Source organism: Dermacentor variabilis, chromosome 4 (genome assembly GCF_050947875.1).
Source record: "Dermacentor variabilis isolate Ectoservices chromosome 4, ASM5094787v1, whole genome shotgun sequence".
In the NCBI taxonomy this organism is placed as follows: Eukaryota; Metazoa; Arthropoda; class Arachnida; order Ixodida; family Ixodidae; genus Dermacentor; species Dermacentor variabilis.
In genome coordinates, this window is record NC_134571.1 from 33,820,714 (window position 1) to 33,843,540 (window position 22,827).

General features: G+C 41.3%; 1 protein-coding gene across 1 annotated transcript; it reads left to right on the plus strand.

Moving 5' to 3' along the window:
* Positions 1–1,713: 1,713 nt before the first annotated feature.
* LOC142578909 (alpha-N-acetylgalactosaminidase-like) lies at positions 1,714–21,952 on the plus strand. The gene is made up of 7 exons (XM_075688589.1): positions 1,714–2,182; positions 2,272–2,446; positions 2,523–2,700; positions 2,792–2,889; positions 3,994–4,155; positions 7,680–7,877; positions 12,839–21,952. Exons 1-7 carry the CDS (start codon positions 2,004–2,006, stop codon positions 13,109–13,111), a joined length of 1,263 nt encoding a protein of 420 aa, XP_075544704.1. The 5' UTR covers positions 1,714–2,003; the 3' UTR covers positions 13,112–21,952.
* Positions 21,953–22,827: the final 875 nt, after the last annotated feature.

Here is a 22,827-nt window from a genome sequence, read left to right on the forward strand (position 1 = left end):
GGTTCCCACCTGCGGCAAGTTGTTTTTTCGTCCACTTTAATTTCCATTAATTTATTGTTTCTTTATTTCATTTATTAAGCACAAGTAATTTCCCCTATGTTGTCCTTGGTATCAGTGTTTGTTGGCTTCTTATGATATAGATAAATTTGAGTATGTTAAAGCATGTCCCAACTTGCACTAGCCAGTTGGACAAGTACTCAGTTTTAGTTGCTTGTAAGCTGCCACTGATCTACTTGGCTATATCTTACTGGTCGACAGTAATATAAGGTTGTTTTGTGTTAGAGGAAATAACTGGCTGTTCTAGGTGAGATTGCTTCATTGCAAGAAAACATTCTCAGATATTTCATTATTGCAATGCATAACTGGGTGGTACTGTCTCCTAAGAAAAATTTGATTAGGACGTGGAGTGCATGCCAATGTCAGTTTTTGGGTCATCCTCACAAAAATGAGCTCCATGGAGCATTGTAAAAGTATGTGAATGCTAGGGGTTGCATAAGCCAGCAAGAAAAATGCTAAAAAAGGTTGCTTCACTTGCAGTAGTGAAAACATCACAGAAAATATGCATGTATATGAAATTTTAAATTTACGCTGGAACCATTGATCTTGAATTTAAGCAAAAACTGAACATGTAGGAAGGTAATTGCTCCATGCCGAGCACGTGTAGAAAACTTTATTAAAGGAATGATGCACTTGCAGGCGTACATTCGTTGCAGTGCTTATATTTAGGTATCATTGTGTCATTGCGTAATTCTCAATCGAACAGAGCTGTTAGCCAATACATTTACAACTTTCTGTAACTATGAAGGGAATGGTGCGGAGGCAAAGCACGCAAAAGAGAGCGCTTCTGAAGAGTCCACGTTAGTTTCACGATCGAGTGGCGATCATTGTTTGTAAACGTTAAGCTGGGGAAGAGAAAGCATAAACACCTTATGAGCAACAGTTAAACAAAACAGACCACTGAATGTAAAAGTTTACATATTTTGCGGCTTTTCCTTTTATCGTCTGGACAAACGCGAAACTGTCGCACTTGGAAGCTACATGTGGCTACATTCAGCGTCTGTTTCTTCCGAACGACCATCGAGCGACCAAAAGCGCTGTTCAAAGTTGTTTCTTTATTCTATGGCTGTTCGTAGAACCAGCGTTGGTCAAACCAACGCATTGTCAAACGCTGGCGGACTACTTGGCGCGGTATGTGCAGAAGCTCCGCCCCCCTCGCTTTTGCTTCATAGTAGAGTTATTCTATGGTCAATGCCTCCTTTAAAAGGCGTAGAGTGGTGGAGTCTCTACTTCATAGCAAGGAATCTGATAACGTTGTTCACAACCACAGAAAACATCAGAAAGTTGTCCACGAGCTGTCTCCAGTGGCGACAGCGTGGAAGGCGTCTACCATCCGTTTCTTCTGCAGCCTCCACGGGGGAAGAGGGCTACCCTCCGTGGCTACACTACTCGAGTGCATAGAGTTTCATACAATAATTTTTTATTTGTTGAATGAAAGTCTATGCCCAAGCGCTCTTTCAAACACCCCCGAAGCTCTGGCGCAACAGCTCTCCGGCGACGAACACGCCCTGTAACCACCTGTAACCATAAAATAAAGAACCAACGAAAACAACCAAAGAATAAAAATCACCTTAATTTTTTTTTGCATGTTTCTACAGTCGAAGTTTATCCTAACTATTGCATTCTTTTGTAAATCTACAGTAGCGGCTTCTTGAGAAATATAAAATATCTGGAAACTCATATGCGAGACAAGCGTGAGTGTTAAGGAGGGCATCAGCAGCTGCTCAAAGCCACCGCTTGGCCACCGTGTGACCGTGTTGTGAAAGTGAACCGATTGAACTGTTTCGATCAGATGCAAAACTGATGCTACTCTTGCTTTGCGTTTTGTATTTTTGCCGTGTCAACTTCTGGAAGGACGACGCGCAGCTGACGCTAATGTCTGCCACTCGCGGAAACTGCCAGAGCGGAGTAGAAAGCTGGTGGAAGCTTGCTCATTGCGTGTAGAAATGCAGACGCCCTTGTTTAGAACACGTAGGTTTCCATTCGCCGTGCTTCTAGCTTTTCTCATCGAGTCAGCACAGTGCCTTGACAATGGACTGGCATTAACTCCGCCGATGGGATGGATGTCATGGGAGAGGTTTCGGTGCAATATCGACTGCTACAAAGATCCGGACAATTGTTTAAGGTGATTATTCATTTCTCTCGTTTGGATTAGCTAATGGAGAGCGCGCGGACACTACGCTCGTTTCTAAGTGTCGCTGTTTGCTTTCATAGTGAGAAGCTGTTTATGAAGATGGCAGATCATCTCGCTGAAGATGGATATCGAGACGCTGGGTATGTTTACCTTATCATCGATGACTGTTGGTCCGAACGACAACGAACCAATGATGGCTACCTGATGGCTGATTTAGAACGATTCCCCCGTGGATTGAACTTTCTAGCAGACTATGTGAGTGAAGTACTTTTCCTTTGCAAGCCAAGGCGATGTGTTGGTAGATCTCGAAAGAATTCGATTCTGTTGACAGATTCACAGTAAAGGTCTGAAGTTCGGAATGTATACAAACTACGGGCATTCCACTTGTATGGGTTTTCCTGGTACTGAGGATCACGATATGGAGAAAGATGCCGAGAGGTTTGCCTCGTGGAATATAGACTACCTCAAGGTGGACGGGTGCCACACGTCGGCAAAACAGCAGAGCAAAGGTAATCCCGTCGTCACCTCTCGAATTCGATCGTGTTTCGTGTACGTAAGCCGTACACGTAACAGCAACATCCGTAATGTTTCACTCCTCAGGTTACACAAGATTTTCCGAGTACCTGAACAAGACGAACCGTCCGATCGTGTACTCTTGCAGCTGGCCGTATTATGATTTGTTCCTTAACAAAGTTGAGGTATGATTTATGTTTGCTTGCTTATTTGTTTGATGGTTTTTCTTGCGTTCATAATTGCGACTTTGAGGTACTGTCTCATCCTATTTTATAAATTTTTCTATGCAGTGCCCGCACAACTAGTGTGTTTTTGTAAAACCAGATTCCTTGACTTGCTCAAAGCATGATGCAGCATGCTGAATTTGAAATGATAAATTGCTTTCTTTCTCTTTTTGCTTTCTTTCTTTTTTGTCAAAACGAAAAGATTTGGTAATCCGACATTTATTATCAGGCTTATCGTTTTTGAAACTGAGCAACATAGCATTTTAGACTGTATTTTAGTTCACTGCATGGTATTGAATCGGTGTTGTACTTCTGCTGTTAAACCACGTCAACTTTCTGTTCTTTTCTTGAGCATTCGATCTTCAAAAGTACCGTCTCTGCAGTTGCACAGGTGCACCCCACATCTCCAACTCTTCGTAGCTGATCTGCGTGCCTTCGTCTCTTATTATTATCCAATCTCTTGGTTCAGTGTCACTGGTGGCATCTACAGCTTCCCATAAAATTGCCTTGATACTTTGCCTGCCTCATTAAATCAGTGAAGAAGATGGGCCTATTTTCACAAAACAATTTCTGTGCAAGATCATAAGAATTGGAACCATCCAGAATGCAGTTTATTGAACTTATTAAATGAGTAGATGTTCTGAAATCATTCAGTAAAAGAAGAAATCAGTGCAGCCGCAAAAACACGAATGTGAGAACCTTGTGTGCTACAATAATAAGAGAGAGCTAGAGAGAAAAGAGATGACAGAGTAAGCATAGTCAGAGCTAAGAATTGAGATTGAAATTCCCCCCATTTTGGCCATAAAGACGCACTAGTAGTGCTTCCCATGTTTGCATAATTGTCAAGTTGAAGAAGACAACACTAGGGGAAATCATATAGTCAGTTGTTCTCATAAGTAATTGGATGCAAGCTTTTGCCTATCCTTTGGTAGTGTTGTCAAATATTGTTTTTAAAGTAATATTGATTATACCCACTGTTTGGCTCATTGTTTAGTATTAAAACTTTTTTGCATACTGTTACCACACATGATGAACTTCATAACACATTTTCTCTTTATTTAACAGCCAAACTTTCCTCAGTTGGAGAAAGACTGCAACCTCTGGAGGAACTACCATGACATACGTGACAGTTGGTTCATGATTGAGTCAGTTATAAATTTTTTTGGAGACAACCAGGAAGTCTTTGCCAAGTATGCTGGTCCAGGACATTGGAATGACGCAGATATGGTAATGTACTTGCTGGTGATGTCTTTTTTGTTCTTTGCTAGTAACAGGATGAAATATGCTTTGAACTTTGACAGTTAACTGACAAATCTCTGTTTGAGATGCTTCTAGAAGTACTTAATGGCTGTTTTTGTGAAGTTTGCTGTTGGTAATGTGCCAGTAACATATTATTCATTGAAATGTTGGCACAGTGCATTGTAAACTGCTTGTTGGTGGATGTGTAAGCATGCATTTTTTAAAAAATATTTCTCAAACAGTGTTTAAAATATACTTGAACTCACCTATCAATTTCATGAATCCGATAAGAGTTCATCAAGAAACGGACTGAATATAGGAAACAGGTGTTTAAGAAGTGCTAGTGTCATTTATGCATATTGTAACAGCTGTCTGAAACATGTAAACTTTCTTGAATGTAGCATTTCCTTATGCTGATGACAAAACCCTCATTAAATACCTTTGAAAAGATGCTCAATGTTTCACGAAATTAAATGTACTGGAAAGATGTGTCTGCGGTAATCTGCGATATTGTGATTGCAGATCATAGCCCAACTGTCTTGCTTTTTCAGAAGAGATACCTAAGACTTCTCTCAACGAATGTGCCAAGCAAACTACTTTTGTGAACTGTAATAGGCTTGTGCATTCTATTCTGCAATCATCAATTTTGAAAGCCTTTGTGATGATGATGTACAGATAGAATGAAAAAATTTTGTAAACGCTGTTACTCATGTGATAGAGGAGTCAAATGTTTGTCCTGCGGACACAGTTAACAATTATACGTATGCGATATGCATTTGGATGACTGGTACAATAGTTCAAGTGCTAAGGAAAAAAGACAGTTATCACCACAGATGGATAAACGATAAGACAGATTAATATTACATGCAGCAATTTAAATACTAAAGGAATAAGTGTCTCAGTAAGAAAAACGCTAAAAGGAACTATTACACAACCTTGTCAAGCGTCATGCTGGAGATATAAAGAGGTGTGGAAAGTGATGACAGATGTAACAGGTCCGGGGGCAGAAAGTGAGCCCTACCAGGACACCTTTCTACAGAAGTTGCAAATAGTTTCGGTGACTACTTTTCCAGTCTAAACTAAAAGCTTGCAAACCAGCATCTATACAATATGCCTACCTCCTGTTTCAAAACAATCGTTGAAAATGATTTTATTTTTTATATCCTCACAGAGAGTGCTGTGAGATCTGTAGTACTAAGGCTTTCTGAAAGTAAAGCTGCTCGAGTACTTAATATTGACACTTGTACTTGTTTATTGGGTGATTGAGTTTCATCTTCTAACATGTTATCGCGCCGCGCAGGACGCGCCTGCATGTATTGGAAGTTTCTGGAATGTTGTTGATGGTTCCATCCGCTGTCTGTTGTCACCGAACCTTGTGTAATTTGATTGCATGTATGCGCAACGCGAATAGTGTAGAACTTTTTGGAAGACACACGGGCACCAGTGATTACTCTGGAACCTTCGGTGACTAATGTATAAAAGCCGATGCGCTTGACCCGCTGATCAGATTTTCGCCGATCGCCGACCAAATCCGCCGCTGTTGCTTTGTTTTGTGTAAGTTGCTTTTGTGGGCACAGGTTTGCCCAATAAAAAGTTAGTTAATTTCGTTATTCAGCGTTTTACAGCTGCATTATTCACTGTCACTACTATGTGACAATATAAACTTAATAGTACTGAAGCAGAACATTGATATTCTCTCCACTTTGTTGTGTCACATCTTCAACCACACAGTAAGATCTGGATCATATCCTGATGTAGCTAAAATAGCCAAAGTAATGCCCATATATAACCATGAAATTGACCATGAAAGGCCAATTTCTGTACTTAGTTTAATTAACATAGTTTGCAAAGAAATGAATTTCAATACAATTTAAATAACTTAAGTGGAAATAGCATAATATTACCTGAGCAACATGGCTTTGTAGCAAAGAAGTCGACCCCTTTAGCCGTGGTAAAAACCGTTGCGCAAAATATTAACAGTGCTCTTCATAGCAGTAAATTTACAATAGTTGTTGTCTTAGATATCAAAAAGCCTTCGATATTGTTGGCCACTGCATGTTATAAAAGAAATTTGAATTGTATGGTGTAGTTAGCAACACTCTTCAATTCTTTACTAGCTACCTTTCATCGCTAAAGCAGAATGTGTCCTTTGAAAACTTTCAACTCCTCATATAACAGTGTAACAGGGTGCCTCAAGGGTCAGTATTGGGACCAGTTTTATTTTAAATTTACCTAAACAGCCTCCTCAAAACTATACAAACCTCTAATGTACTAATTTATGCAAATAACATAGCTCTTGTATTTGCTGGTGATTTGGTTCCACACTTACAAGGTATTATAACTTCTGAGTTACTTAATACCTCTAGCTGGCTCTCACAAAATTACATGATGTTAAATGTTGAAAAAGCCAAATATCTAATTTTTCACTCTAGGAGAAAAAATATAGACATACTTTCTCTTAACTTGCTGTTATGTGATCACCTGATTGAAAGAGTATCTGCATTTAGATACGTAGGAGTCATTTTCAATGGTGACCTGAACTAGAAAGACACACAATGTGTGTAGAAAATTATCTTTCACTTGTTTCATTTTAAATAAAGCGCAGTCATACTTTTCTTAGAGTCTGCTAAGAACATTGTATTTTTCATTGTTCCACAGCCACATTTCCTATTGTGCAGAGTCGTGGAGTCTTAACATATACTTCATGCTTAACAGCACTACAGTGACTACAAAACCAAGTACTGTGCATGATCACATTTGTGCCGATTACTCATCCTGCTAATGAAATTCATCAGGAGTTATGTATACAGCGCTTCACTGTTCTGTGCAAATACAAGACATCGCATTTAGTAGATAACATTATATGTTACATTAATCCACATCCTTCTAATGTGTTCGTGATACCACTTTGCAGTACGAAACAAACATCAAATGGTAACTACGATTTATCCATATGCTGTAATGTAAACGGTGAGAGACTTGTTCAATTTCATGATACAAAGGTTTGGAAGGAATTGCCACATACAATAAAACTGCCAGAAACTTTAAATTGTCATCTGAGCTGTTTTACCTAAATCATTCAAATCCTCTTATGCGCTTACATGTAGTTGTATTTTTGTCACTTCAGATGTTCATGACCATTTGCAATTTTATATTGAATTATTTACTTTTTATGTGTCTCACATTTATCTTTTCTTGTCTCTCTTTTTGAGTTTTTCCCTATTACATAACTGTAGATGCAGCTTGCTTCGGACCGGGAAATAGCTTCATGGCCATCGGTTCAATTATTATGTACACATTTTCCATATTCGAGTAACAATGCTGATTGATTGGTTGATTGATTAAACAGTTCTGTAAAACTTTGAATTTCATGTTTATTATATTCATTTCTCCTAATTCAGCTAGAATAACATTCGAATCTGCTAAAACATGCTGAGTAATCTTGTGAGTAGTTTGTATTAGTAACTCTGTAATACTTGGGAAGTCATCATTTAATATGTACTCTTTTCCAGCTTATGATAGGCAACTTCAGGCTGACACAAGAGCAAGCAGAGGTACAGATGGCATTGTGGGCTATCCTTGCCAGTCCACTGCTGATGTCAAATGACCTAAGGAAGATCCCAGAAGCAGCTAAGAAGCTACTGCAGCACAAGGAAATAATTGCCATAAACCAGGACCCACTTGGCATTCAAGGCAAACGAGCCTTCATGGTCAGTTGCCTGCTATGCATTTTCTATGTGTATTTTTGTATTTCCTGAGCAACCTTGTTTACTAAGTAGCAGCTGAAGGAACTTAGGCGCTGCTTAGTCAGTGTTGAGTCAAATAACAAATTTCGTGTAGCATAAGCTGTACAATAGTATATATTGAAAAATTAAGCAAATGTATTGCTACTAACTGGGGAGGACACTGGCATAATTTCATTTATTTTTTTTTACTTTTCCTCATCAAACTCTTCCCTCAGAAATGGGTGCTACATGATTCCTATTAGACATGACCTTTGTGAAGTCTAAGTTTATGTACTAAAGTACTCGACTTTTTTTTTAATACTTGTATACGACATTTTATAACAATTTATTTTTTAATAGTATGTTCCAATTACAATTACCATGAAATATGTGAAAAATACCAATCTGTCTTTTGTTGGTGCTGTAAGATCAGCATGCTTTAGTCTCGAGAATTTTTAGGTAAGGAGAAGACTGAACAAGTTCGAATGAAACTTGGCAGATAAAGCTTGCACAAAGTATATTGGTGACATTGATTCATGGCAGGTAAATAATCGCATGGGATAATTTTATTGCTGAACTATCACTGATTAGTGTGAGTAGGCATAAACCATTTAGGGCCAATAGCTGTTGTATCCAGATTTCCAACCATCTTCAGATCTGCCACTTCCCCACATATGTTTTCTTGAAGTATGTTTTGTATTTACAGTGTTGCTTTTGTAACGTTTGCAGTATGGGAAGTAAAGCAATGAAGGGGGCTAGTTGGTGAACGTTCATGGTTATATTGCGCTCAGTTTTACAAACACGATACTAAGGAAGGGCAGGACGTGGACGGACGAAGCGCAAACTACCAACTGTTTGATACTGTTAAAGAACGCGCTTATATACAAGGAGATATGGTGCGGGGGGGGGGGGGGGGGGGCTAAATATAAAAAGATATGACAAGGTGACGACATGTGGTTATAGTTTGGGTCAGGCATACATCCTTCACATGCACCCGTTCGCCCTGGCGAACTCGACCTCAGCTTTGATAAGCGCGATGGACGGAGTGCTTACGCACGTCTCTTTTTCTTTAGCTATCGCAAGCGCCTGATGAACGCTCCTGAATACGAAAAATCCGCTCAAGAAGCGATCCGTAAGAATTTCGCAATAAGCAACATTACGTACAAAGCAATTGCAAAACTGAAAAATGAAGCAGGCAGAACATGTGAAAGCATGGGCTTGACAAGGTTGGCAAAGCGCGTGAAAGAGAGCAAAGAACTCACTCTGAAGCCATTTTTCACGGTAAAAACCCACAAAGAGGGAATTCCTTTTAGGACGATTATTGAAGATCGCGGAACATGGCAAAGATGCATCGCGGACTACCTTCAGGCCTGCTTGAACTCTTTACCTTTCGATGACCCGTTCTTGATCCGCAACTCTGACGAAGTTATTGCAACACTAAAGAGTAGCCCGCCGACATCTTGTTTTTCAATCGACGTGAAGGACCTGTTCTACAGTGTCCCGAGGCAAGCGGTGGTACTAGCAGTAGAAGAAGCCATCGACACGTTGGGCTACACCAAATTTCAGGACGTGTGCAAGTGCAGTATTTCTAGTTTTGTGAACTTGTTAAAACTGTATCTACATGGTGCGTTTATCGAATATGGTGACAGTGTGTATGAGCAGAAGGATGGAATCGCTATTGGTTCTTGTATAGCTCCCGTGCTTTCCGACTTATTTTTGAGTGTGGGAGACAGGAAACTTGCCGCCTTGTTTGGAGACACGAACATAACTACCTGTTTCAGATATGTTGACGATTATTTGGTGTGCATGAAAGAAAACCAAACCGATCCATGTAGCGTAGAAACTGTCATCAGCATGTTCAAAAAAGCACATGAAGGTTTAGAGTTCACGTACGAGACTCCTACCGAAGGTCGATTGCAGTACCTTGATATAAACATTAGGATCAGAGGCTCCCACATGTGCTGGTGCTACAAAACTAGAGGAGAAAAAGAAATCCTGAGGTACGACTCTTGCCATTCTAAAATCATTAAAAGAGGCATTGCCAAGGCTTGCATCAGTCAAGCAATTGAAAAATCATGCCACCATGCAGTGAGGGAGAGCATCGATCTGCAAGTAAGCCGCTTGAGAAACAGTGGGTACCCGAACAGCATGGTGGTGCAAATCTGTGAAAACTTGTTGCCCGAAATCAGAGCCAACAGGAAAAGGCAGAAAACACAGAAAAAACTGAAAAAACGCGTGGTGTTGCCTTACATCCATGGCTTGTCACATCGGATAAAAAAGACAGCCCAACGCCATGACGTTCAAGTTCTGTTCTCCGCCCCGCAAAAACTAAAAGGCATGTGCAAGAAGGTGAACGCAGGATCCAAAGAGGCCAACCCTAGTGGTACGGTCTGTCAGACTAAGCACGCAAAAAAGTACGTGGAATGCGCTACTTCAGTTGTTTACCAAATCCCACTAGACTGCGGGAAAGTATACATTGGGCAAACTGGACGTTGTCTAAACGATAGGTTACGGGAGCACAAATACACGTGCCAGCTTCTGACAGCACCTAGCAACTTGGCCGCACATTGCAAACAGTGCAAATGCTCCCCGCTAATAGAAAGCACCACAGTCATCGGAACATCAAAAACAAAAACGGAGCGAGAAATATGGGAGGCGCTTGCGATAGCTAAAGAAAAAGAGACGTGCGTAAGCACTCCGTCCATCGCGCTTATCAAAGCTGAGGTCGAGTTCGCCAGGGCGAACGGGTGCATGTGAAGGATGTATGCCTGACCCAAACTATAACCACATGTCGTCACCTTGTCATATCTTTTTATATTTAGCCCCCCCCCCCCCCCCGCACCATATCTCCTTGTATATAAGCGCGTTCTTTAACAGTATCAAACAGTTGGTAGTTTGCGCTTCGTCCGTCCACGTCCTGCCCTTCCTTAGTATCGTGTTTGTAAAACTGAGCGCAATATAACCATGAATGGGAAGTAAATTGCGCATATTTGTAAAAGAAAAAGAAACTTTGCAGAATGTCAAACTGTGTGAGTCTTGCTCAAAATCTGTTTTTACGTTGGTTTGGTATTTTACAAGCACATGCACACTTCATCGTATGCAGGAAATTTAGCCCCCCCCATTACATATTTAAATTGACGGCAGACCATTTTTAGGAGCTTATATTTTGTAGTGCAATAGAAAGCCTACCATTTGAAGTGCCTAAACATGCAGTAGTTTCTCCGGAAAGCAAGTAGAAATACTTAAAACAGAATTTTTTGATCTGTGTAGTCTCTTCTTAAAACTGTGCATGGGTGCCAACAACACTGACTAGTGAATGAGATGAGAATCTCGGAGGCCACTCATTAATGCAGCACTCTCTTCATTCACCGTGACTCTGTGCCTCTGCATAAGGTGGCGCCGCTTTTCAGCACACTCTAGCTGGAAATGAGAGAAATTACTCTGTCACCTAAAGAAAAGTTAGCGAAAGAGCATAAGGTACAATTTCAGGCAATGCAATATTGTACACCAGCAAAATAACTCTCCCTGTATGGCTTTTCGGTTATGTGATAGTGCAAAGGTCTCACTGTTGAGCAATGCCACATATCATTCTTGCACCACTTTCAGGACCAAAATAAAGGTATACTTTCTCTTGTTTATAAGATATAGGCATGGTAGTTTTCATCAATGTGATGTGCAATCTTCTCATTGCCCCTACAATCCAAAGACATGTTCCAAGCAGTAGACAGTCCCTTTAAAGAAACAGCATTTATTTTACTGTTTCTTCAACAAAATGTTGGTGCAAGTTCACAGAGTTTGCTTGAGATGTTTAAAAATAAGTTTTAGAAAAACATCAAGTTAGGTAAGCTGCTTTCAGACACATTACCTTTGCCAAAAACATAAAACAGTGTAAAATGAAATATTTGTGCAACGCTTTCTTAAGACTTTGAAAGCAGTCTCCTGTGACCTTCAGATGTTTTGGCAACAATTGTATGAGGCTGGTTGTCTAGTGATTACTAAAGCAATAGGTGCTTCATAGTACATTAGAAAGTAACAAGGCTCACAATTTTATTTAGTTCTTCTGCTCCGAAAGGAACTAAACTTGTCACAAAATTACTTTTGAGTTGATTCGGTGAATTCATGACACTTCTTGGTTAAGCAAATTCAATTGAAAAAACTCATCCTTCAGTTGGTGTTTCCCTGCAAAGTCAACCTTTGTTTCCTCACGGCAGATGTGTAGCTTTTTCCTGTAGTTCACATATATAGAATCATTTACTGCATGTTTTGCATTTATGTTGAATTACACATCCGTTGGGTATTTCATTGCTATGGAAATAAATTTAAAAGTTACCCACCATGCCTGCTCCCAGTGCATCACAAACACTAGCCCTGTCGGTTGATTGATGCTCAGCAGTTATGCACTGTCACACTCTGAAATGTCCAAAGAGATCTCTCTTGCTTTCACCTATCAGACGTTATGAGGTAAACAAAGAAAGGCTTATAAGGCAGTCAACACTCTGTGCACAAAAGCTCCGCTGCTTTCCAGCGCTGCTTCACCTATAATGGCACTGTGCCTTGAAGTTTTGCTTTCAGTTTCATGTTTATTGTACTTTTAGTTACAATACGCAACAGTACAGTCAAGCCTCATTATAATTAATGTGCATCCTACATGAAAATGCCTTCATTGTATCCAATAATCGTTGTAAGCACACACTTCGATATCAGCAAAAAGAAAAGGAAAGAAAGATCCAATCGCATAATAAATAAAACAGTGTACTGGACGAATGCATTCACAAAAGTACAGTACAGTGATTACTTCAAAATGTTTGAAAACATTCAGCAGCTGCCCTTGTAATGTCGAGAGAGGTTCACAGAATATACCCACCAGTATAGTTCTTGTATAGTTAGTATCCCTTTGGGTCTGTGCATCTTGCTTGCTGTTCTGAAGGTCACTGATTGTCTTGCAGGACAAGGATGTCAGCGTCTGGCTGAGGCCCATAACACCCCTGGTAGCGGGCATGCACTCATATGCTATCGCCGTTATCAACCACAACACATCATACTCTGCTCAAGTGTGGCTGCCACTGGATCAGCTTGGCTTGAACCACACAAGGGGCTACTGGTTCCGGAATGTCATTGCCATGCAGGACTTGGGCACTTACCTTCCGCACAATCGGCACGAAGCAAGCGTTCCATCTACGGGTGTTGTGCTACTCAAGGCTGTGCCTAACAGTGGTTAAAAGTGCCGATGTCCCACAGCGGCAGGTGTGCAAGTTTTCCTTGCAACATTTTTTACAAGCGCCAAAGGTGGCCATCACATAGAAAATGCTGCATGTTGTAGGAACATTCAATGGCTCTGCATGAGTCCGTTCGTCTGCAACACAAGAAGCGTCTGCATTCTTTTCATCTGCCTTCACCGCAGCGAGGAGAGGTAATATGGCCTTATGCAAGACACTCTCTTGTGCTGTTGTTCTTGTTGCATGAAGATCACATCTCATATCTTTTGTACATTGTTGCACATATCAAAGTCCAGTCTACGTTGTCTTACAAAGGGGCTTAGCTCTTCTATTTGTATACGGACTTTTTCCCTTTATAACAGTTGTTACTGCATATTAGTGCCTTAAGAATTCTTCAAAGTACATTGTCTGAAGAATTGTCGACCACTTTTGTCAATGCGTTGTGTGTTTTGCAGTGACACAGGCTGTATTGACAGACTTTTGACTGTTTCAAAGCTTCTAGCATATTGAAGTCCATTTTGTTGCCAGCTAATGTGGCTCATTAAAGCATGTTCAGCGTTGTCTGCTAGCAAAAGTACCTACTTTTGTTAGAATTGCATTTTTGAAGCAGTCTTGACTTCCAGTATTGTGCCACTGCTTTAAGTGGACCATGACAATCTCTCTAAAGCAGTGACGAAAAAAACTACAGTTACTATACAGGGTGGTATTTTTTACTTGTACCAAATTTTGAATTGCCTGTGGCAGTTAGCACTATTCTAACCTTTATCTCAATTACTTCATGAGGCAGCCATTACTTCTCCGAGAAATCAAAATGCTGCATTGAATGATTAACAAAATTATGCTAATTAGCTTTTTAATTAGTTATGCTACTGCACATAATTAAATCTACGAATTGTGGCCAGTGGGTTCACAAGGCATATCCACTTGGAACGGATTCTCAGAACTCCAGCAGTTTCAAGATATTAATTTTGAAAGTGATTGACTAAACCCATTGACGTTCCAGTTACTCTCTGGCTACAAACGACCGTTTTCTCAAAAAAGTAAGTAAAACAACAGTGCATTTTTACTGCAACTTTGACGGTGCACCATCTCGGCCATCGTCAGAATTCGTTCAAAGTTGATATGCCTTGCGAACTCAATAGCTGCAATTAGTAGATTTAACTATGTGCCATGAAGTAAATAAATTAATTTGTACAGTTATGTAAATTAGTCAATTGCGGATTTAGATTTCTTGTAGAAGTAATGGCTGCCTCATTGAGTAATTTAGATCAAGGATTACAGTTGTGCCATTTGCCACAGGCAATTTTTAAAGACTTGGTGCAGCTTAATATACATTGCAGAGGCTTTGGATATCTCCGGAATTATAGAGGCCCTGAAACACTTTTTATCAAAGTAGAGGAAGGCATTTGAAATGAAAATAGGCTATTTGATAAATACTTTGCCACAAAAACTACTTCAATGCATTCAGCAGAAGCAAAGTTATTGGCAATCAAAAACGGCCTCTGCTGTGTTCTCGTTCCTTCTGCAAAGCCTTGCACAGCGAAGGCTACGGTGGAATGGGGCATGCCCACAATGCTTCACCTTCTAAATGTCACCACGGTGCGCAGTTCAAACATCATTTAGGATGTTAATGTAGATGTCCTAACTTCCGATGTTGGTGCCTACGACATGCTAAACGTAAGCCAAATGCGGTTGTTCTCAGCGAGCCACAGTGAACTTAGCCAGTGGACTCGTGGCGGCACCCTGTGGCAGCCGTGGTGTGTACATTGCATAGCCGACCGCAGCTACCAATAGCAGCTGCGTATGGGAATCTGCTTTGTTTGAATAGAGAGCGATCGAGAGAAAGGCGACTTTGAGCTCCGCTTGCGAGCGCCACGTACCGCGTGTGACAGCAAAGCTTGGCTGAGATGTTCACAGCAGTGTATGCTACGCGTGCACTATGTTATTTCACCAAGCTCGAGGGGTGGTTCAGGACCCGTTTAATTATTGCTAATGCAAGCAATCTTCCTCTTGGAAACTCGAAACTCTACCACTTCTTTAAAGCAGTGCTGCATTATAAAGAGATAAATGCGGTGATAACAGAAAGGGAACAGCAGCATGGCTGCACGAGATTTGCACATGCCGACTGATTCTGTTGCAATTTTGCGTGACAAACAGCTACTGTAAGTGTCTTCTGTAGCAGTACAAGTGACTGGTGCTCTCAAATCATAAGAAGCCAATAAACACTGACACCAAGGACAACATAGGGGAAATTACTTGTGCTTAATAAATGAAAAGACAAATGATGAATTCATGCAAATGAAAGTGGATGAGAGAGAGTAAAACATCTTTATTAATAATATTTGAATGGCGAGAGCAGTGTGGGAGGAACCCTCAGTCCAGGGTCCCTAAGATGATTCTGGTGATGTTTCGAGCCCGTATCACAGCTCGGAGGACCTCGGGAGGTCCGTCGCAGAGGGCATCGTCTCACAGCTCTTTGTTGCATAGGGGGTAAAGGAGAGTTGGCAAGGGAGGAAAGAGGTTTGCAGTGCACTCAATCATGACGTGGAAGATTGTGGGCGAGCTGCCACAGCCAGGGCAATGATCTGCATAACAGTGTGGGTAGAATTTATTGAGAGAGACAAGATTTGGAAAAGTTGCGGTTTGTCCATCATTATACGCGCATTCGTCGCACCCACGCCGCACCACTGCCATCCTTCTCGCGGGAGGAAGCAGTGGCATTACAAAGTGGATGAAAAAACAACTTGCCGAAGGTGGGGAATGATCCCACAACGTTCGCATTGTGCGTGCGATGCTCTACCAATTGAGTTACTGCAGCGCCGTTCTCCCTCCACTTTCTTATGTATTTATGTTTCCTTGAAGAAGCCTGGGAGTGTTAGCCAGCGCCACCACTCACATGCCTAGGCGGCCGATGTGGAACATCCTTTCTGCCGCAGGTATCACGAGAACATGATCTTTTTGGGTGAAGGCAACCGGTCAATAAACCCACACATGCTACCTGAAAGCATCAATGTTGCCAGATTCGAGACCCTCGTTAGCTGCGCCCAATTTTTATTAGTCATATCCATATTATCATGCCTATTTCACAAGGTTTATCACTCAAACCGGGTGCTCAAGAATCAACTTATCACCCCACCTTCCTACACTTCATCCCGTTCAGACCACAGATATAAAGTTGCCGTCCCATCCTCCCAAACGAACAAGTATCATGATTCTTTTTTACCCCGCACAAGTGTCAACTGGAACCACCTTCCTGCTTCCATCATTCAGATCACAGATGTAACTTCATTCAAAACAGCAGTCTACCACGCTATCGCTTAACGTTGCCTGCATACCATTGTCTGCATATTACATTGCTTGTTATGTACCACTCCTTTCTGTAGTGCCTTAGGGCCTTGAAAGTATGTATAATAAATAAATAAATAAATAAGTAAATATCATAAGAAGCCAACAAACACTGACCCCAAGGACAACATAAGGGAAATTACTTATGCTTAATAAATGAAATAAAGAAACAATGAATTAATGGAAATGAAAGTGGATGAAAATCAACTTGCCACAGATGGGGAATGATCCCACAACCTTCGCATTACGCGAAGGTTGTGGCACAAGTAATTTCCCCTATGTTGTCCTTGGTGTCAGTGTTTGTTGGCTTCTGACGATATGACTAATAAAAAATTGGGCCCCTCGGTTAACCCCCTTTCTTCTCGTTTATTACATAACGCAGGTCTCGAATCCGGCAACATTGATGCCTTCAGGTAGCATGTGTGGGTTTATTGACCGGTTTTCTTCACCCAAAAAAGATCATGTTCTCGCGACGCCTGTGGCAGAAAGGTTGTTCCACATCCGCCACCAAGGTTTGTGAATGGTGGTGCTGGCTAACACTCCCAGGGTTCTACTAGGAAACATAAATACATAAAAAAGTGGATGGGGAAATGGCGCCGTGGTAGCTTAATTGGTAGAGCATCGCACGCATAATGCAATAGTTGTGGGATGGTTCCCCACCTGCGGCAAATTGTTTTTTCATCCACTTTCATTTCCATTAATTTATCGTTTATTTATTTTATTTATTAAGCACAAGTAATTTTCCCTATGTTGTCCTTAGTGTCAGTGTTTGTTGGCTTCTTATGATGTGACAAATAAAAAATCTGGCCCCTTGGTTAACCCCTTTCTTCTCGTTTGGTGCTCTCAAAGTACTTTCACAGCATATTGAAATACATGTGGTGATCTACCCCAAGCACAATTCAGGACAGTTAGAAGAACACAGAGGCCATTTCTGTGTTGCTTACCTGGTCTTGTCTTTCACTACAGTACACTATTCAAGACTCCACGAAACATCAACACGGAGCATATTTTTGATGCATTTTCAGCTTGGTGTCATCTAGTGTGGGCTTGTTGATTTTCACTGTGAAATGACTATGCTATAATTCACAATCCAATGTCTTCCAATAGATTATCAGTCAAAGCAGGCATGCCCGTGATATCATGTGTGGCGGTGCAAAATGGTTGCATTGATGCCTCTGACAACATGCAGAAATTATGTCAAAAAATAACTACGTCCAAGTTTTTCTAAAGCATTTGAGGTGGCTGAGGAGTGCCAGTGTATTAAAGTAACACTTGTTAAAGCAGAAGAGTTTCCATGGATTAATTTTTCACACGTACATCACATATAACCTCCCTGTGTGAGAACTGCACAAATTTGAAATATATTCAATCTGGATAATTGTCACTGGATGATCATGACTGTGGCAAGAGATATGCTTCAGATATCTAAGGTGGTTTGGAAACATGCTTAGTTTTTTTTCATCATCATCATCATTATCAGCCTATTTTATGTTCACTGCAGGACGAAGGCCTTTCCCTGCGATCTCCAATTACCCCTGCCTTGTGCCAACAGATTCGAACTAGCGCCTGCGAATTTCCTAATTTCATCGCTCCACCTAGTCTTTTGCCGTCTTTGAAAGCGTTTCCTTTCTCTTGGTATGCATTCTGTAAGCCCAATGGTCCAGCAGTTATCTAACCTGCGCATTACATGACCTGCCCAGCTCCATTTTTCTCTCTTAATGTCAATTAGAATATTGTCTATACCCGTTTGCTGTGTGATCCAAACTGCTCTCTTTCTGTCTCTAAAGGTTATGCCTAGCATTCTTCGTCCCTTCGCTCTTTGCGCGGTCCTTACTTGGTCTCAAGCTTCTTTGTCAATCTCTAAGTCTCTGCTCCCTATGTCAGCACCGGTAAAATGCACTAATTGTACACCTTCCTTTTCAATGATAATGGTAAGCTTTCACTCCGGAGCTGACAATGTTTGCCATATGCGATCCAACCCATTTTTATTCTTCTATGAATTTCCTTTTCATGATCAGGGTTCCCTGTGATTAGTTGACCTAGGTAAACGTACTCCTTCACAGACTCTAGAGGCTGACTGACGATCGGGAACTCTTGTTCCCTTGCCAATCTATCTTTTTTATGATTAGACAAAAACAAAGTTCAAGAAGCAAAAGGGAGGATGCACTCTTGCTTTGCCTTTGTCAATGCATCTTGACACCTCAGTACACTACATAAGTTAGGTACCATTGTTTGTGGACCATGTGAGTAACCATCTGAATTGCAGTGCTGTGTCTCCTGACAGCCCAGAACACCTACAGGAGTATCGATAGAAAAATTTTGTGTCCCACTTGCTTTTTAAAGTTTTAGGTAGCTGTCAACTCCATAATTACAGTATGAAGCCTCAATTTCTTGAGAGGCACCGGGAGCAATTAAAGCATCTTTTATACCACCATTAAAACTGTGTGTCAAGCACAGTGTGGCTTTGGACGTGAGAAAGGCAACTCATCACATCGCCAAAAGCTGGGGTGGTGGTCACTTGGCAACACAAACAGTTTAAGACCCCTGTACAGTGACCGTGTCGCCAACCTTGTCACCATATTGGCCCGTCCAATTGTGCGCTTATCTTTAAAATGCAGAGCAAACGCTCTCCCTTCTTGTCCCGTAGAGTGCTGAATAGAATCGGCTTTCGACAGCAGGGTTGTGTGCATGCATCAGTGGTACCGCCACTAAAGGTTTCAATGTTGTGTCAGGTTGCCCTTCTCACGGCCAAAGCCGCGTTGCATCATAGGCGCATGTTTTGAACGTGACACATAGAAAAGGTAACGTATTATTGTCGCACTCTCCGGAAAGTGAGGCTCCATAGCTTAATTATTAGGTTGATGGCTGTCCTACAAAGCCATAAAAACAAAAACAAAATTTTGTGTCGGGGTTCATTTCGTAGTCACAGTTGCAGCTAGAACGGTGGTCAACTGTGTGCGTCCACACGAGAGCATTCCAATTAATTGGCTTAAATTGTAGACAGTAAAAAAAAAAAAATATTTAAAGCCATCTGCATGCAAGCAAAGAACCCTTTCAGATGGATGGAGTCCATTATGGAGCATATAAGGTCTTGGCCAGCTATGGCAGTGCTACTGAATCTCTTGGGCAGCTGCTGCTGCACACAAAGTGAATGTACTAGACAGAGCCTTGAAACCAGGGAGCTGTGCAGTTTGGTTGATAGTTCTATAACCAGCACACATATGTTATATAACGTACATACTTAATAGTACATGTCAGAAGAGCTAACGTCAGGACTAGTTAGTACAGTTTGAGATGTAGTGCCAGAATAACAAAGACATAGAAGAAAGGATGCAGGAAATGTGCTTCGCTCCCATGTTTTCTTGCCCTTTAGTTGTATCAGTAGCATGTTTCAGTCAACACGTCAAATACATTTTGTTGAAGGTGTACACCTTTTGCTGCTTTCTAAGCATTTTTGGCTGTAAAGTGGTGGGTTGCATTCACTGTGACAGCAATCAGGGCAACAACTTTTTCTATGTACAACATTGCTGCATGTAAAGTGCTGGTTTACATTTACTATGACAGCCATCATGCTAAATTTTTCTATGCACTCACAACCCAAGTGGTCATTTGTGCCTTGTGCTACATTTATACGTGTGGAGAACAGGCTACTGTGATATTTTGCAACGCATTCAAAGGGCCCACAGGACCTATATAAATCTCTGGCGTCTCTATATATATTTACTATGTATACTCGAGACAGCTTTCCTCTCATTTTTATAGTATTCATTATGCGCGTGCTTTTTACTTGTCAACACGTTCATATTCTTTGTTCGAAATTCTGCATTATTGCAAAGCTGTCTCAAGCACTTCAAATGTACATGTGGAATATTTGTGCTGCAATGAAGATGCCTTGGTTAGTGTGTTGGCATTTTTTGATGGTTTCTTCAAGGGTAACAAGTGTGGTTATTTCTTATGTTAAAAATGTATGCTGTTTCAACTCGCTTATCAATGCTTCCATTGTTATGTATGCTCCTGTTTTGAGGCTAACAATGGTGCCAATCTTCTGATAGCGTTTCGAAAAATGGCACAAAGAAATCTGAAGTGACCAAAATGGGCAAGAAAGGAAATCCTGGGGCTTGATGAAGACAAGTCTCCCTGTCAAAATGTTGGCTCTATCCAGAGTTTTTGATGCGAAAGCATTATATACCCCATTATGCGAAAATCTGTCGGCGTAGTAGCCGTGACTGAAAGATGATACCACAAATCGCCAATGGTGCAAAGAGGTAATATAGGTCATAATACATTACCAATACAAGAAATGCTCAGATTGACATCAAATTTCTCAGGCAGGTTCCTGTAAACAAAGCAAATTAATGGCTTTGAAAACAAAATTTGCGAAATTTCCGTCTGGGTAGAAATCGAACCAGGACCCAAGGGGTGCGAGACGAGCACACTTCCCTGGCTCCGCGGCTCTGGCTGACTAAAGGTGTCTAGTGCATGTGTCACTTCACACGTCAAGTCACAGCCATCTGGTTGACTAAAGGTGTAGCCTAGTGCGTGCATAATTGGACATGTGACGGTGCAGCCACTGGGGAGGAGGTGCTGCCATGTCACGAGTGCATAACATCAGTGCGTTTATGATGTTCGGAAGTCTACAAACGGTATAATGCTTTCGCATTCCCACACATAAGCAGTCTGAAGTGTGTCTGCTGAATTTTTTGGGAGGAGGGCCTTTCTGTGACCCCTTTTTATTAAAAGGAATTTTAGCATGTTTTGCCAACATAGTACAAGCTTAGGCATGTGATACACGGTGGTCTGTCTCGAAGTACTTAAAGAAGTTGACGTAGAGCTGCAAGCAAAACTTTGGAGACCAATGGTGCTGTGAAAAAGGTTCTTCGCAGTCTGGGCATGCCAGCTGACATAGAGTGGTACAGCCGTCATGCACGTGTTTGACCAACGCAATGTATTGAAGCAATTTTACATTGTAAAGTTGTGTAGGAATAAATAAAAATTTTTGTTGATGCCATGGTTTCCAAACTTTTGCCCATGACTTTGCGAGAAGCAGTGAAGGTTTTTACCTTGCCACTACAATGTGCAATGGCAATATAGTCCCAATTCGTCAGACTGCTCATTTAGGTGATGGGTACGGGTTATATGGCACTCTGCTGCTATTTCACTGTTGCACAGCAGTAACTTTGGCATAGATTGCTTTCCCTCTAAATCTGCTTTGTAAATAGCACAGCATATGAGAGCAAGTTATACTTGCATTGCACAGAGTGCTGGAAAGAAACACTGAAGATAAGCTCAAAGCTACTTCGGAATAGTATTCCATTACATGCCATTTTGCACAAAAACTATGCAGGTTTCGTCAAACTTTTCTGCCTGTTGCCTTTGTCTCCCTGTCCCCTAGCGCTGGTTTGAGTCGTGTCAGACCAACAAGTCTAATGCAATGCCTTAGCAGGCACGAGGGTGACCTTACTTCTGTGCAATCATTTGATTAAAGTGTTTATAACTGCCGTGGACTGTTACTTCCTTAATTTATGGGTGAACTGCACTATGACAGGACAAGAAAGGAAACAAACAGGAGTGCAGTGTTTGTTTTCTTTCTTGTCCCATCCTCGCGTAGTTCACCCACAAGTTAATATGCATCAACAAGCCCAGCAAAAAACCCTTCATGTTACTTCCTAGCTTACTAGATCTTGTCACCAGGCTCCTGGGGAAGGGAGTGGTACCTCTTGCACAAATTCGCAGACCATTTGAAATGGCTCTGACATCATCAATTTTACAGCAACGTCTGGAGAAGGCAGATGTAGACTGTTTTCAAAAGTACACGTCGGTATCTCTTCAGGAGTCTTGAGGGCTTTCCAAGAGTCTCTTAACTTGCGTTTATATGCAGCTTGAAAAGCCTTTTACAGGTCTAATAGGGTGCACTTATATTTACGTTATCAGTGTTGCTGCACTTTGTAATGAGTAGTTATTAGCAAATGCCATGGATACCAGACAACTGTAAGCTCGTCAATTCACTGAACAAAATGCTTGTCACTGCACGCAGAACTACACTTTGACTGCAGCCACTGTGTGCAAGTGTTATGCAGATACAATGCAATCTTGAAATCTAAATGACATGAAGCTTGTTTGAATTAACAAGGTAGCAGCAGTAGCAGATGACACGAGCACAGCCTCGACACCTGTAGATGCTGAAAGTGTGCGACATGAGGACAAAGGCGATGCACGGTGCTGGTCAAGGGAAGAGTGTTTGAGAATCATATGCACAGAGAAAACCCAAAGGCACAGGAGCTAAATGTATTTTGATGTCTGTTGCAGTGACAAATACCCATCCTAGGGAATTGACCAAGAACAGACATGTAGTTAGTCGAGTCATGCCGAGTAGT